This window comes from Gavialis gangeticus, unplaced genomic scaffold (genome assembly GCF_001723915.1).
Source record: "Gavialis gangeticus isolate Ggan-Ray unplaced genomic scaffold, GavGan_comp1, whole genome shotgun sequence".
Taxonomy (NCBI): Eukaryota; Metazoa; Chordata; order Crocodylia; family Gavialidae; genus Gavialis; species Gavialis gangeticus.
The window spans coordinates 21,287,984-21,304,427 of record NW_017729002.1 but is presented as its reverse complement, the minus strand read 5'-3'; the positions used below and the strand labels follow the sequence as shown (position 1 = coordinate 21,304,427).

The window sequence follows — 16,444 nt, the reverse complement described above, 5'->3', positions numbered from 1 at the left end:
GTGCTACCCTTTGTGTTCTGTGAAAGCTCCCTGATCCTGGCTCTTTAGCCAAGAAGTGATATTTCACACAGATTTGGATACATAACATGAGTCTCTCTTCTGCAGTCTGACCACAGCATACACTTGACACCCGATTTTTTTTATATGGCCCAACTTGGAGTGTTAATTCAGATTTCTGTGGATGGTTAAGGAGGTGTTAAGTCCTTTCAAGGTACACAGAATTACTAGCTGCTCCTGAAACTCATAGGCCAAGTCAGCTCTTGACAGATGTGAGAGGTATTAATTTTAAGGGAGTGGCTCCTATTTCTTTTTATTTTCCAAAGATGAGACCTTGGAAGCTGCATCTCCTGTTCAGGTCAAAGTCTGTCGAGTTTTATCTGATTGGCCTTTTTATGATGTACCAAAAAGGCACAACACAAAATTGAGTTCAGAGTTGGAGGCTGGTTACAATACACCTAGGTCTTCTCCAGAATCTGAAGAGAATTAGAGATGAAAGGTAGGGTGTTGACTAGCTCTGGTGTTTAGGATTTGGGTTTGAGGCAAACTGGTTAGAATTAGATTGCACTGCAATAACCTAAACTTTCGTTTTAAGACACCAGAAACCTTGCTGCATCATGCCGAGGCAGTCCGTTGACTCTGCACCGGAATTCACGCTGCATTCTGCACTCTTCCTTACAGAACTTAACTTCACCTGCATAGGTTCTATATTGAAGCTCTCAGGCCAGGTGTGGGCCAGGTCACTGAAGCAACAACATGAAATCATCAGCTGGCGTAAAGAATTCACTTCCAGCCCACATCCATTGTCAGTGGATGGGAATATGCTCAGGACTAATGTCGAGTGTGCCACTCCAAAAGAGCCAGCATCAGAAGCATCAGGTGTCAGTGAGTAAAGGAAAGCAAGCACCATGGGCATAATAATGGGGCTAGAATGTCTGTGTTGGAAACTAAATGAGACTGTGGGGACAATTTAGACTAGTAGAACCTCAGCTGTCTGAACTAGTCCAGTAGAAGCCAATGGGGCCTGAGAGAGATGCAGGGCATGGGAGGGTAAGATGAAGCAGCAGCTTCTCCTTAGTCAAAAGGGATGAAGTAGCTTATTATATCTAAGGCTCAGATTCACAGCGGTATTTATGTCTAACTTCTACTTAAATATATTTGTGTGGGGTTCCTAAACACTTCTATGACTTTGGGCTTTAGTGCCTTGCTGGTACTGGGTCCAGTACCCTAATAATTCTGACCCTGCCTAGACGCACTGGCCAAAATGCAGAATAAGTTACCAATGGCGTTTTATAAATTGCATTTAGTTCATATTCAGGAATCTCATGTCCATGTGTTGACAAAGTAGAACAGAAATGTTGCATCCAGAGGTACATGCTCCAAAGAGCAGAATCAGTGGTGTGTCCTCAACACAGTATATCCTTCTGCTAAAATAATCTCCTTCTGGTAACAGGAATGCATTTTTGGGGTCCTTATGGCATTCAGAATGGCTACCTCCTTTGGGACTGCCTACCACTTCTTACCCCCCACCAGCAAAGCCATGAGCTTCCTCCAGAGACATAAATCCAAGAGGAAGCAAAAATTTAAGCTTCTTACAGTCTTCATGTTAGGAATGTACTGTCCTGAAGGGAAATTAGGAAAGCTGAATGAGACTTTGTATAATTCACCTAAGTGCCCATTTCTTTGTCCTTTGCAGCCTCTTTAGAGGGTTGGAGGATTGCCCTCTTTGTCCTGGGAGCTCTACTACTCATACTTGTGCTTGCTGGTTTAGCCTTCTATTACATCAAAAGGTAAGAAGACATCTTGTCTTCCTATTGTCCTGGCACCTCTTACTCTCTCTTGCTTTTCTGCATGGTACTGGTGGAGAGAGGGGACAGGTACAAAATTAGGTATTTAAGCCAATCCTGATCTTCCTGTCACTACCATGTTACCATTGACAAAAGAAACATTAAAAGTATCTGCTTAATAGCAGCAGTGAAACATATTCCTCTCAGAGCATAACTTTCTGTAAGCATAATGTTAAGGGATATTAATTAGTAACTACCAGAGATGTTCTTTTTATGAGCTTCTCTCAGTTTGACGGGGCTGTATTCAGTGTTTAAGTATGAGAAAGGAAAAAAATCCTTACATCTCAGCCAAAAAAAAAACTGAACCCACATTCAAAAAGGATTTGAAAAAGCCATCAGAGCCATAAAGGCTGGATTTTATACAGTAATTTTACAGCCACTGTATGAGATTAACAACCAGGCTTAATGTCTGAGGGGCTAGCTCTTTGCTCCTTCTCACAGGGCAGCTGTTAACCTCACATTTTCCCCTCATTTCTTTTAGGTATCCTCAGAATTATACCAACATTGAAATGAATGATCGCAGGCAGATTGCAGCAGACTTCTAACTTTCAGGCAGAACTCTTCTAGCAAGATTCATCATCATGGGAAAGGGCTGGCAGAGCTTGCATATCTATGTGGGTAGGCAAGCTATCTGTCCAAAGCCATCCGCTCCCTCCTATGAGGACTGTTGCATGGATCCTGAGAATGTAGCTTTGTACACTTATTTTTTTACACTTCTGTTGGCCTCTGACTAAAAGAATTTTAAGAAATGATCTCTATAAGGGCTCCAAGAGCACTTTTCATTGCAGGGGTCTGGAAACAGGGGAAGGGGATTCACTCTGGGTATGCACCACTGGAGAGGGGTAAGGTAGAAGGAAGCAGGTTGCCTTATCTCCAAAACTCTTGTTGCTGGGTTAAGTGGAGAGATGGCAAAGGAAAGATTAACAGTGAGGCTGTCTTATCTTTGCTGTAAACTTACCAGCAAGTCCAGTTCTTAATTTGCATCCTTATGGTTGTACATGTAGGGAAAACGCTATCTTTCCACTGCAGCACCAATCCTGTGATAGGTGCTTGAATATGGTTCAGAGGCACCATATTTACATGCCCCAAACTATTCAGTATTTCTGCCTCAGGCGGGTAAATAGCCCTAGCTGTAAATGGTTGGCTCTAAAAGCAGCAGCCACTCCAGACAGTGGAGTCTTCTCTCTGTCCCTGAACACTTAAAGGGAGAACTCCACTAGAGAACAGCTTAGTAGGCCAGCTTATTGCCCAAGTGCAGAAAATAATGCATGCTACTATTGCCCTCTGCTGGTCAAACACTGAATGGGCTTGGTTTTTTTTGTCCATACATGAATTGCTGCCGCAGGCACTCATTTAACATCCAGAGGGCATGTCCACACAAAATGTTTACTGTGCAGTTGATTAATTAGCTAAGCAGTAAACATCTTGGCATCTATACATGCACCTCTATTAGGCTGGAATAAACTAATTTACTCCATAACAGGATAGTAGTTGTAAATTACAAGTACTATCCTGCTGCAAAGTAAAAAACTCTGCAGCAGTACATGTGTAGACACTGCCTGGCTGGCTGGTGCACAAGGGTGCTTCAGTGCAGGGGCTGCCTGGCAGCTAGCCCTGCACTGAAGCTCCCTCATGCCCCAACCAGTCTCTGCAACACACTGGGTCAGAGTAGCAGCCCTGGGCTGGCAAGCTGATGACTCCCTGGGCCCCCTGCCAACTGCGGCTGCTCTGCCTGGGCTCCACATGCTGTGCCTGAGTAAACTGCAGAGCTTATTGCTCTGGAGTTAATTGCTCCCAGGCGTGCCATTTGAATGTGCACCCAGAAGCAATTAACTCCAAAGCAATAAGAAGAAGCTTGAGAGAGTGCTGAGGAAAGCCACGTGCATGATCAGAGGTCAGGAAAACAGACCTTATGATGAGAGACTGAGAGCTATGGGACTCTTCACCCTGGAAAAGCACAGGCTCAGGGGCGATCTGGTGGCTGCCTATAAGTTTATCAGGGGTGCTCACCAGGATCTGGGGGAATGTCTGTTCACCAGAGCACCCCAGGGGATGACAAGGTCAAATGGTCACAAACTCCTTCAGGACCATTTCAGGCTGGACGTAAGGAAGAACTTCTTTACAGTCCGAGCCCCTAAGGTCTGGAATAGACTGCCGCCAGAGGTGGTTCAAGCACCTACTTTGAATACCTTCAAGAGAAATTTGGATGTTTATCTTGCTGGGATCCTATGACCCCAGCTGACTTCCTGCCCCTGGGGCAGGGGGCTGGACTTGATGATCTTCCAAGGTCCCTTCCAGCCCTAATGTCTATGAAATCTATGAAATAAGCTCCACGGTTTATTCAGGCTCTGCAATTGCATATGTAGACACATCCAAAGAGGACCAGAATTATTGCAACAGACAGTGTTAAGCTGAGGAGTTAGTTGCCATGACAGAGCAGAGTAAGCAGGGATAGCTGAAGGTCAGGGCTGAGTCCCTGGCATCCATGAGCAGTACTGGAGTGGGGCAGGCGGAAAGTCAGCAGCACTTCTATATAAGCACTTCTCTATAGATGAGATGGTGGTGCAAATTAACCTACCCAGGAACAGAGTTCAGGAGGTTCCAGAGCACATACAGACTTTACTGAGATTCGTAAGAGGAAAAAGCATGAAGTGTCCTCCCAGGCTGGTTTTCCAGGTGCTCATTCCCCCAAGAGTGTAAACATTAAGAGATGTTTCCTCTGAGCAAAGGAGAGCCTACAGCCTAACTGTGTTTTTGCTGCACTGAAGCTGGAACACCCCAGCAATTGACCCTGTATGTTGCTGGCCAAGCCAGCACTCACTTGCTGCACAGAGGAGTAGAATTAAGGCTTTCTTTTAAAACAAGCTGGTTACAACTTCCCATCAGCATGTGCCTCTTCCAGCAGGTAGCAGCTCCTGGTTAACTAGATCAGAGCAGATGAAGCCTCAAGGTAGTACTGGCTGCCCAGCATTCTACCTTTGCAGGAAGAGTGTCAGGAGCAATCTGCAGTGAGAATGCCCATGTCCCTTAGGATCTTCTGCTAGTTGGTCCCTGCTGCCACTCTCCTTCCTAGACCCACTGAGACCTGTTGGCCTTTACCTTGCATTAGATGATCTCCATCTTGAACTGGCTGAAGTTTGGTACAGTGGGTGAGGGATCTGCCATGCTGCTGAAAGGGACACAGGGCTGGTTTCCTGGCACTGTCCCGTGGCTGACTGTGGAGCTGAGCTGCTGAAGCGTCATAAGCACTTCTTGCTGGAAACGCTGCTGCTGCTCCTGCTGGCGCTCCATGCTGCATTGCCTCTCTAGCACAGCCTGCATGGTGTGAGTCAGTTTCTGGATCTCTGAATGTAGTGCATCCAGCTTCTCGACAATGGCAAGAGGGTTCTGGGAGATGGCAAGCATCTGCCCTCCCCACACTGAGTTCTGACTGCCCAGAGGACTAGCACCACTGAGCGGGACAGTTTGAGAGCTGGCATCTTTGACCTGAGGGAGGAAGGAAAGAGATCAGAAAGGCAGTGAGGGGGCAGCCATTCCTTGGCCAATCAGCTGGACAGGAGAGACCTATTTGAGTCAGGACACTATCTGAGTTATTGGGTAGGAACATGAGGAAAGGAAGCAGCCTGCTAGCACCAGCCTTAGTGCAGGCAGTTGAACCCCACTGTGGTCTGGACCAATTTACAGCCCTCCTTTGTTCCCATATACTATTGGATTACCATTGGCAGACATTTAGCATGCCTTACACCTGCTAAGTCTCTCTCTCTCTCCTTTCCTGACATGAAATGAGGAACATTACATATGTTGTTTTGGGAAAGTACTTTTGTTTAAAGGTGTCAATACACCTTAGATCTTGTGTGCTCTTTATGCCAAGTCCCACAAGATGCAGTACCAAACCTGAAATGAAAGGCCAAGCTGCTGTCTACAAAGGGCCCAAGGATATTCTGGTCTGGTAGGAAACGTATCTCTTGGGAAGCAAGGAAGGGGCCTTGGGAATCTGTGTGGATACACTAGCCAGGTGACTCCTGCCTTTCCAATACAGGACAATTCCCACCCCCCCGCCCCCAAACCTTCTAGGACAGATGGGAGAAGTCTCTAGTTAGGCTCTCATAGGAGGCTAAAGCAGTCAGCAGCCTGAAGAGAAATGGTGGGGGCTAGATACAAACTTCACGGCAGGCTACTCAGGAGAAGGGTTCTTCATTTGGGCACGCTCATGGACCCTCTTTCCCCAAACCATCCCCTGACAGGAGACAGTGGAGTTCACTACAGCAAGCGAGACACCTGGGACAAGGAATGGAGGCTGCAGCAGGCTGTTCCAGCAATGGCAGATCTAGCATGTGGCTTTCCCATATGCAAAACATCAGGCTTGGTCATGTTCAGCTTTGCCTCTGACTTGTTGTTACTTTACTCTGGAGCAGAGGTGCTGCCACTAGAATGGTGTTTGCCAAGTCCATCCTCTCTCAGGCTTACATTTTAACTTGCTATCACTGCCTCCCATTACTGGGCCCCTAATGGATCAGAGTCCACTCGCAGATTTGTTAAGAGCACAAGTGAAGGACAGACTTTGACCATGCCAGGTCCTGTTCTGTGGTGGTGCTCCATCCTGGTCTTAAAGGCAAGCTCCAGATTCATTCACCCCATGGGCAATGACACTGTACTCTGTATTGGGACCCATCAACCTTACATCACTTGCCTGTGTGTGGTGGTTCGTGGAAGCTGCCATGGTAGCTGGGTTCATCCTGGGAGGCTGGCTGCCTGGCTGCACTCCTACCACAAAAGGCAGGACACTTGTAGAGCCAGATGGATTCTGCCCGTTCTGAATGTTCACCTAGTCAGGGTGGGAGAAATACAAACATCAAACATACCTGTGTGAGACAAGATATATTGCAAATGAGCCTAGTGCCAAAGAGGCTGTGTGGTGCACACAACCGATAGAGGGGGACTCTGTTCTGACCAGCATCCCACAGCCATAGGCCCCCTCCCCTCATGTCTGTTACTCTCCCTCAAGCTTGACCTGCAGCACCATTTGCTATTCCCCTCCCCATCCAACTCAGCTCTCAAGCACAGACCTCAATGAAACAAAACCATCACCTGAGACATTTCTGCAGTCTTCTTTGGGGGTTAAACCCATTGTCTGGAAGCCCAAGCAGCATAGACTTCAGGGCCATCAGGCCAGGCACTTCCAGAAACTAGGATCTTTTCAAGGCTGGCAGAGTAGTGAACATTTTCTGTGCAGGCTGGGGTTACCCCAGTTACAAGGGTCTGAAGTAAGGGGGGGATTAGTGGGGGAACATCATCTGCCTATTTTGTAGGTGTTCCTTGAGCATCCCCTCAGTTAGGAGAGGGTTTAGAATTCCTCCTCAGAAGAGGCCTCCAAGTTCTTTTCCATCTGTCATGACCAGCCTCCTACCTCTGCTGTGAGGTCGCCATTCTTCCTCCTCTGGCAAATGGTTAAGGCATACAGAAAGGAAGTGACTTCCCCAAGTTAGTAGCAAATACAGGACACAGGGCTCTTAAGTGGTCAAAAAACATTAGCCTCTTGAAGCAAAGCGGTACCTCAAGGATGCCTTTCCCTGAGTCACCAGTTCCCTCTCAGGATTGTCCACTGCATTTCATACAATCATAGAAAATTAGGGTTGGAAGGGACCTCAGGAGGTCATCTAGTCCAAGCCCCTCCTCAAAGCAGGACCATCCCCAACTAGATCATCCCAGCCAAGGCTTTGTCTAGCTGGGTTTTATGCTAGAAAGCCATACATGCCCCTTCCTGGAACTCCATGGATTAGACCAGATGAGGAGGAGGTCCTGATAGCAGCCTATGGTCCTTGTTACTCCTGAACACAGCAGCTTCCACAGAGCCACTTTGTCCTGGGGCAGGAGGAAGATGCGGATGCATCCCCAGCACTTTAGAGCCATTCTAATATCCTACATCTTTCCTAAGCAGATTCTTTGCTTTGTTGGAGGAAAGGACAGTAGCCACCCAATAGCCTACTTGCCTTTCCCAGACTTGTACCTTTTTCTGGAGGTGGATGGCTCTATCTACAATCTTCTTCTTCACAATTAAGGCTGGGTTCCTGGCAGGGGGCAGAAATATTTTCCCCCTGTTGTTCAGCTGGTGCTGGGAGGATGCCGGTGGAAGCAGAGCTGAGCGGCTGCTCAAAGGAGAGGGTTGAGTCACAGAGCAGTCATCACCTGCATTGACTGAAGAGTAGCCAGAGACTATGACATGAGGCCCATGAATGGAGAGTCGCTTCCAAAATACACACCTTACAAAGACAGCCAAGACCCCTTCATCATACTCTCCCCAAACTCCCACCACAGGGTCTAAGCCCTTCAGTGTCAGCACACAACTCCCCACCTCAAACATACCACAGGGTCTTTGAGCTTTGCCTGCTTGTCTGGGGCTGGAAAGCTGGGATATGAGTGGAGACCCTTAGAGCCACCATGGGGCTCAGCCATCTCCAGGATGCATGTGGAAGTGAGGAAGCCCACCTGATCCCATACAAAAACCGAACAGATAGGAAACAGCCAGGCCTTACTATTACTGGGGGTCAGCTGTGGCCCTGGAGAGGGGCCCATTGGTGCAGCAGACACATTTCCAAACTGCCCACTGTCCTTGCACAGTGAAGTCACACTGACAATTTTGATGCCTTCCTTGCTGTCCTGGTTGTCACGGATGGAGAGCCTCTCACAGCTCACAACAGTTTCTCCAGGGGTCACTGGGGACCTGGCACCCGACTGCCTACTGCCCACGGGCTCCAGCTGCTTGCTCTGTTCAGTCTCATTTTCCTGCAGCAAGTTCCAGAGCTGTTCGTCCTCCCAGCCAGATCCATTGATGGTCATTGTCCTGTTCCCCCGGCCCACGGCTGGCTGGGGATGGGAGGCAGTTGGGGACTGGGCAGGCTCCACATTCTTTCGCTTCAGGAACAGGTAGACGGCTTGGGGGGTCACTCGGATGTTGTCCAGCTCCAGGACCTTTTTGATTTTGCGGAAGCTCAGCCCAGCTTTGCGCAGCTCTACAATCCGCTTCTTGGCGTGGTCATCCAAGCGGCCCATTGTGCACCCAGGCACCTGGCAGGACAAGGGATGCTGGCCTATTACTCTCTCAAGCTACCCTTTAGTCTAGTGTTCTGCAGCTACATCCTTAGCAAGGACAGCTGGCAGGGCCATGTTCATGGACCAATGTGATATTCCTGCTGTCACAGCAGCAGTGGAGAAGAGGGGCACTTGGCAAGCAGCCACAGGAGTAATATCTGCAGGGAAAAAATCTCCAACCCCAACAGCTACACTGTACCCTTCCAGTGAAGATGTTCAGCCTCTGCTAGTGACCTGGCCCCAGGCTGCCAATAATAACTATAGCTGCTGCCAGAGATAACCACAGCTCCAAAACTAGGGAGCCTGTGTGCAATTAGGTTTCTAACTAAACATCTTGGGAACAAGGAAGGAGGTACTAGCTTCAGGCATCAGGGAAGAAAGAGGCACTGCAATCAAGGTCTTGCCTTGACGTAGGAAAAGATTCACTCGCTGCCCTGTGGAAAGGGATTTACAGTCTATCCATCCTGGTGCAGTGAACACAAAATAGGATAAGAGCACACTAAATCCCACCTGTGATATGTCTCATCTGGCTATCTTCAGCCTTTGGGTGGATAGAAAGAGAAAAGGATAACGAGGGGTGTGAGGGGGAAGTTCAAGACCCCTGGGCAGAGTGGGGTCGCTGTCTCTTGCCTCTTCTTTGAAGAGAAGCAACTGAAATATACAGAAGAAAGGAACACCCTAAAATGTATTACGCTGTTTACCAGGGCTCCAGGCACTGTTAAGAATGGCCCCTGCTGCCACAGGATATTAAATAGTGCAATCTGCCAAAGCACCCTGGCCCAGCATGTTGGATAGGGTACTTTTGCTATCTCTTTGGTGTCAATTATACGATTCCCTCTTTTTGAGGGGCAGGGGACTGGAGGATTGTTAACCTACTAGGAGTGGAACGGCTAGATTCAGACTTTGGCTGTTGAGCACAACAACCCACTGCCTGTAACTAGCTGGTTCTGTAAATCCAGTTCTAGTTAAGACTTCTATAGCTGTTCGTGATTGTCACTGGTATATTTGTGCACTGAGTTAAACAAGCAGACAGATGGGAACCCATAGTGCCTGGTTCAGTATCCTTTGTCATCAGATTCTAGTCAGTCTCGGTGCCACCACTGGAATGCGGCAGGATTCCTGAAGGCAAAGATATTTCAGGGTCACTCTGGTGGATGAGAGAGGCAGGTCCACTGTGCAGTCCACTGTGCAGTTCTGTGACCCCTTCCCTTCAAGTCACAAGAGATGCAACAAGCAATCTATGGAAGCCGCTTCATGGCCCCCAGTTCCAAAATCTTCACTGCTTCAGAACTTGCAGGCTCTTCACAGTCCTTCACCTTTGAAACAAGTACAAATTCAGTAGTTACATTCCATGCTTGAGGTGGTCTCAGGTGCATGCAAGTTCAAAGGCAATTGTGGAGATTCTCTCTACCTTAATACACACACATGCAATTGCAAACTTGCACATTTTGCTCTGCTCAAAGTGGGACAGAGGGGAAAATCTGTTCTAGGTTTGTGTGGCATGCAACTTGCTATGGGTAGATAGCACAAGAAGCAGTGTGGCCTCAGAGTGGGCATTGGACTGAGTGTCAGGAAGATTCAGCCACAGGCGACGACCTAGTGAGGGGACTCCAGGTTCTTGACCACCTGGGTGACAGTGATCACCACCTGCTGGAATTCACCATCCAGCACAGGGTGTCAAGGGCCTGCAGCAAGGCAGTAGCCTTTGACTTCCAGAGGGCCAACTTCAATGAGTTGAGGAGACTGGTAGGAGAGGTACTGGGGTCCTGGAGAGTAGGGGAACTGGGTGCCCAAGATGAGTGGTCGTTCCTTAACAAGACAATAGTCAGAGCCCAAGGGGTGACAATCCCAATGAGAATCAAAGTGGGCAAGAGTGCCCAAAAGTCCCCCTGGCTCACCAAGGGCATTCGGGAATGCCTGATTGCCAAAAAGGAGGCATACACCCAGTGGAAGGGAGGGGCTATCACCAAAGAGGAGTATACCTCCATCGCTTGGGTCTGTAGGGGGGCTGTTAGGAAAGCTAAAGCAGATATGGACCTAGGGCTAGCATCAAGGACAACAAAAAGTCCTTTTTTAAATATATAGGGAGTATGAAGAAGGCACCGGGTAATGTGGGGCCCCTGCAGGATACGCTAGGCAATCTGGTGGTTGCACCAGAGAAAAAAGCAGACCTTTTTACCAATTTCTTTGCCTCCATTTTCTTGTGCAGGGACCGGGACTCCCCCACCGAGATTTGGGATTTGGGATGGACTCATGAGAGACTCCACCAGGCCTAGGGTCAGGGAGGACCAGGTTAGAGAACTTCTGGAGGAGCTGGATGTGTTCAAATCAGCAGATCCAGATGCTCTCCACATCCCTCAGGGTGCCAATCCCCAGGGTGTTGAGGGAATTGGCAGGGGTTACCGCAGGGCCCCTGGCACGGCTTTACGAGTGCTTGTGGTGCTCTGGCCAGGTGCTGGACAACTGGAAGAGGGCCAATGTGGTCCACATCTTCAAAAAAGGGAGGAGGGAGGACCCAGGCAACTATAGGCCCGCTAGTCTTACTTCGATCCCAGGGAAGCTTTTTGAGAAGACTATCCAGGAACACATGTGGGAAGGACCAGCAGTGGGGATAATGCTCAGGGGCAACCAGCATGGGTTCATTAGAGGCAGGTCCTGTCAGACCAACCTGATTGCCTTCTATGATCAGGTCACAGAATCATTGGATGCAGGTGTCGCAGTGGATGTAGTGTTTCTGGACTTCAGGAAGGCCTTTGACACTCACCCACCCCATTCTCATTAGAAAGATAGGTGACTGTGGCACTGAGGCCTACAGTCAGATGGATAGCTAATTGGCTGAGGGGTCATACTAAGAGAGTGGTGGTGGACGGGTCATATTCGACCTGGAGGGATGTGGACAGTGGAATCCCCCAGGGCTCGGACCTTGGGACCACACTGTTCAATTTCTTTATCAGCAACTTGGACGAGGGGGTGAAAAGCACCCTGCTTAAATTCACGGACGACACCAAGATTTGGGGTGAGGTGGGCACACTAGAAGGGAGGGACAGGATGCAGCTGGACCTGGACAGGTTACAGGGGTGGGTGAATGAGAATAGGATGGGATTCAATACTGACAAGTGCAGGGTGCTGCACTGGAGCAGTAAGAACCAGCAGCATACCTACAGGCTGGGAAACTCCCTTCTTGAAAGCACGGTGGCAGAAAGAGATCTTGGAGTCATTATCGATTCCAAGATGAACATGGGCCACCAATGCGCGGATACAGTCAATAGGGCTAACTGCACCTTGTCGTGCATCCACAGATGCATCACAAGCAGGGCCAAGGAACTGATCCTCCCCCTCTATGTGACACTGGTCAGGCCGCAGCTGGAGTACTACGTCCAGTTCTGGGCACCGCACTTCAGGAGGGATGTGGACAGCATTGAGAGGGTCCAGAGGAGGGCCACTCACAAGATCCAGGGACAGCAGGGCAGACCCTATGAGGAGAGGCTATGGGACCTTAACCTGTTCAGCCTCCATAAGAGAAGGTTGAGAGGGAACCTGGTGGCTGTCTATAAACTTACTAGCGGGGACTAGCAGGGAATGGAAGACACCTTGTTCCTCCGAGCACCTCCCAGAGTAACAAGGAATAACGGCCATAAATTGTCAGAGAGTAGGTTCAGACTAGACATTAGAAGGCACTACTTCACTGTCAGGGCGGCTAGGATCTGGAACCAACTTCCAAGGGAAGTGGTGCTGGCTCCTACCTTGGAGGTCTTTAAGAGGAGGCTTGACGATTACGTAGCTGGGGTCATCTGAGCCCAGTTTTTTCTCCTGCCCAGGGCAGGGGGTCAGCCTAAAAGATCTGCAAGGTCCCTTCCGTCCCTATATCTATGAATCTGTGAATCTATGGACTGCTGTGTGACCATAGGCAAATCATTGCCTCTCAACATGGGTTGGTCCATAAGCTATTTAGGGCCAGGAAGGTTTCCTTCTGCATGAATGTACTGTATTAGCTTGCAGACTCACATGATGACTCTAGGCATAGTACAAACAACAAGGTTACAGACAGACCAGATAAAAACCACCTTGGTAAATCTGAAAAGGAAACTCTCCAAAGAGATGCTCAACTGCAGAGAAGTTGGGAGACAAGATGGGGCAAGGAGAACCTTATAATAAAATTCCAGGCCTTCTTGGTTTCAGTTGAGCCAGCAGATTAAAACTATACTGACCAAAGTGTCATCACAACTTTGCCTTCCCCTCATCTTCCCCAGTCAGCTTGAGAACAAATACCATCACACACAGCTACATACCACTATTAAACTGCACTACTGCTTCACCCAGATAGTAGTGCAAATCCCAGCTGCTGCCAACCTCCTCTGCACATAATGCCAAGGTGTGATGTAGCAGGTTGCCGGAAGGTTTCTGCATCCAAGACCCAGCTCCTCCTTACTGGGTTTTACATCAGGCCTCAAGTGCCTTAAGGGCAGGAAAAAGCTGCCCCTCACTGCTTTGAGGAATCCCCCTTTGACCACAGGTTCCACGTCCTAAGCACCTGATCATCCCAGCAAAGTCCTCCCCCTCTCCTACCCTTGTGGAAACCAAGTCAGTTCACCAGTGTCCCAGGAACAGTTGGGTTTGGAGGCTATAAGGGCAAGCTGGCAGAGATACAGTAGGAAGGAGACAAGAGGAACACATGCACATGTTCCTTCATGATCAACAATAGTAACAGGCAGCCATTGTGCTACAGAGGGAAAGATTGTGCTACAGAGGCCAAGTGACCATTGTGCTACAGAGGCCAAGTGACCTTTCTGCAAGTCTAATTTGCCCATAATTTGCTAGGCTAATTTGGTCTATTTTGTTGCCATGGTGAACTCCTAAGATCAGCTGCTGTTATTTTTTGATGCACCTGAACAGAACTGAACACCATACACAACACAGGAAACCAGGCTTGTTATGGGAGTCTGACAGCAAAAGGGGAGCAAAGCAAGCTGTAGAGGGACAGAAAAAAGAACTGAAGGCACTGAGCACTTCTTGTCAGCAGCAGTTTCTTTGTTCAAGAACAACTACTTTCAGCATCATTCCCATCACGCTTCCCAGTTCCATGAAACCCAGAGGGCTGTGAAACTATTCTGCCTGGAGGCCCTGCTTGATTCACACCTAGAAAAGAAAAGGTGCTTTAGAAATGTGCTTGATTAAAGCAAAGCAATCTCCACAGGTAGTAACCACAAACCCAGTACAGGTTTCCCTCGCCAACCACAGTTTTGAGTATCCACACTTCATATTCTATATACCATTTTGGCTACCATGGAATACAGTTTTGAGTAACCACAGTTTTGCATGGCCATGCATCAGCCTGCCACTTGCCATTTTGTCCGATAAACCTTTTGTCTTGCCAACCATGGCAACGCTGTCATGTGTACTAGGGACCATTTATAGGAAAGGGGAGGGGGAGTGGGTAGAGAAAAGCAGTCTCTTCAATGCAAGAAATTACTATATGCTGCAGTTGGAGAACTCTGATACCAAGAATCCCTCCCTCTCCTGCCTGTAGAGTCCCACCAAGGAGCCCCATAAAGTTGGCAGAGCTGCAACCTGCTAATATGCCAATGCACAGTCTCAATGCAGGGAGGTTCTGGTTTGCACTGGTAAACAGGTGCCTTATGCAAAGATGCTCTAATGAACAAGGACCGAACGCCAACTGCATAAGTCGCTCTGCCATCATTTGTTTAACTTCTCATCACACTGTTCTCAGGAGCTTTCCACTTCGTCTGTAAAAACTCCCCAGCAGCAGGGTAACACAGTCTTGACCGAGGAAAGCCAACATATCCTGCACTGGCTAAACTCAGATTTCCAGCATCAAGAGGGATGAGGCAACAGGAAAAGGGGCAGCAGGAGTGAAAACGCCACAGCTTCAGCAGAACAAGTAATCTTGACCAGCCTGTACTTCTTAGAAGTTTCCCTGCTCTGTGCCATTCATCTCAGGTGTCTCTCTCCTCACTCATTTGAACACTACAGCCACTCGTCTTCAGTGATATTCCCATTCAAAACTTAGCTGGATTTGAATCTCCTTTCCCACCGACACATTATACAGAGTTCATGGTGAGCCAGTTCCAGATTGGCTAAGGGCTGCTTCTTCTGAAACACTCCAGCTTTATCAAGAACGGTGCTGGGCAGCTGTCTCAGCTTTCCGATTTCCCACTGAGCTACAGATTGTGATAATGATGTTGAAACAGCAGCTACCAGAATGACACACTTGCAGACTGGAGTCCTGTGCTGTGCTGCGCCCTGTCCCTAAAATCCTGCCAGTATTCTTCACCATTAGGAGTATGCATTATTCTCTACTGTCCAGGTACTCCATGGTCTTTAGGATTTGGCTACAAGGCAACCAATTACTTCTGTGGTAGCAGTTTTTGAACAGAGATTCTTACATATTAGAAGGCAAATAAGATCCACTGATCTATTTCATATAAACTGACAGTAAAACAATGTTTCCTCTTTATCTGGGTCAGATTCAAACTGGCAACAAGTAAATGTAAATTCTGTTACCCGAACTGAACTCTGTCCCAACTAGAATTTGATTAGTTTGATCTATATCGGGCCTGCAGCTGGACTAGCAGACTACAGCAACTACCCCATTCAGGACACAGGAACAGGACTGCTAAGAAAAAACACCAGGTTGTCTTTTCAGGCCAAAAAGCAGTATGGTTTCAGGGGCTGCTTTCCTCTTTGTCCCTGCTGACACTGTTATACCTGTGCACAGCAGCTGTGTAAGTGCACAGCAGTTGTGTAACAGACACAGAAGGGCAAGTTTCATATTTATTCAGCAGACACTTTTAAACTTATCTAGTGTGACCTTTCCAGGGGTTTGTTAACCTCTTCTCTTTTACCTTTTTTGGAACTGGTTGGATTAGCTTTTAACGAGTCAGGCAGCTGCCCCTGGCCTGCAGTTCTGAATCTGGTCAAGTTTTCCTCAGAAATCTGCCTCCACTTGGGGAGACTGACTGGGTTTGGCAGCATCATGGGGCACTTGTACGCGTTATCAGGTTTCTCTAGCTAAAGATATTCTCCAGGTTTATTTCACTCTCGCAATGTACCATGACGATTGACGTTACTATTTTGCATGTAATGCGTTTAAGACTCATAATTGATGAATGTGCTATTACTAGTAAAAGACATTAGGGGACATCTCATAACAATTTTACCCTCTTGACCTCCTACTACTAAATTACAGCAGGGGGCAGTTTAGGAATGATTGGTTTACTTTTTTCGGGTGGCTTTCGTTTACAGTCCTTCCACTCCTCCAAATTTTCTGCCGTTCACCCAGCTATTCATTTTCAGGTGCTCTCGCTGGGTGCTCTTCCTGACAAATCTACTAGATTAGTCAATTTTGAGGAAATGGGTTGAGACATTGGGATGCATGGGGTGTCATGGGGTGAGATGGGACACTGGGTGAGATGGCAGGCAGCATAAGCCCTCATAAGCAGCCAGCACATGGTGTCAGACAGGGGGTGCATGGGGTGACATGGTATCTACTT

General features: G+C 48.2%; 2 protein-coding genes across 3 annotated transcripts in view; one reads left to right on the top strand and one right to left on the bottom strand.

Annotated features, from left to right (window-relative positions):
* LOC109290838 overlaps nt 1–2,801 on the top strand; it is a 49,051-nt gene extending 46,250 nt beyond the window's left edge. Inside the window, exons 12-14 of the mRNA XM_019507639.1 lie at nt 679–882; nt 1,694–1,787; nt 2,326–2,801. Of these exons, the coding sequence (XP_019363184.1) occupies nt 679–882; nt 1,694–1,787; nt 2,326–2,389 (362 nt within the window). The 3' untranslated portion in view covers nt 2,390–2,801. The remainder of the gene's footprint in view (nt 1–678; nt 883–1,693; nt 1,788–2,325) is intronic.
* Nucleotides 2,802–4,168: 1,367 nt separating this feature from the next.
* The window catches only part of LOC109290836, a 62,438-nt gene continuing 50,162 nt past the window's right edge, over nt 4,169–16,444 (bottom strand). Inside the window, exons 2-5 of one of the 2 annotated variants that reach the window (XM_019507635.1) lie at nt 8,378–10,249; nt 7,852–8,039; nt 6,535–6,669; nt 4,169–5,330 (exon numbers count right to left, since the gene is read on the bottom strand). In XM_019507635.1, coding sequence (XP_019363180.1) covers nt 4,950–5,330; nt 6,535–6,669; nt 7,852–8,039; nt 8,378–8,894 — 1,221 coding nt within the window. In that variant the 5' untranslated portion in view covers nt 8,895–10,249 and the 3' untranslated portion in view covers nt 4,169–4,949. The remainder of the gene's footprint in view (nt 5,331–6,534; nt 6,670–7,851; nt 8,040–8,377; nt 10,250–16,444) is intronic. The other variant, XM_019507636.1, reaches the window with a different exon arrangement.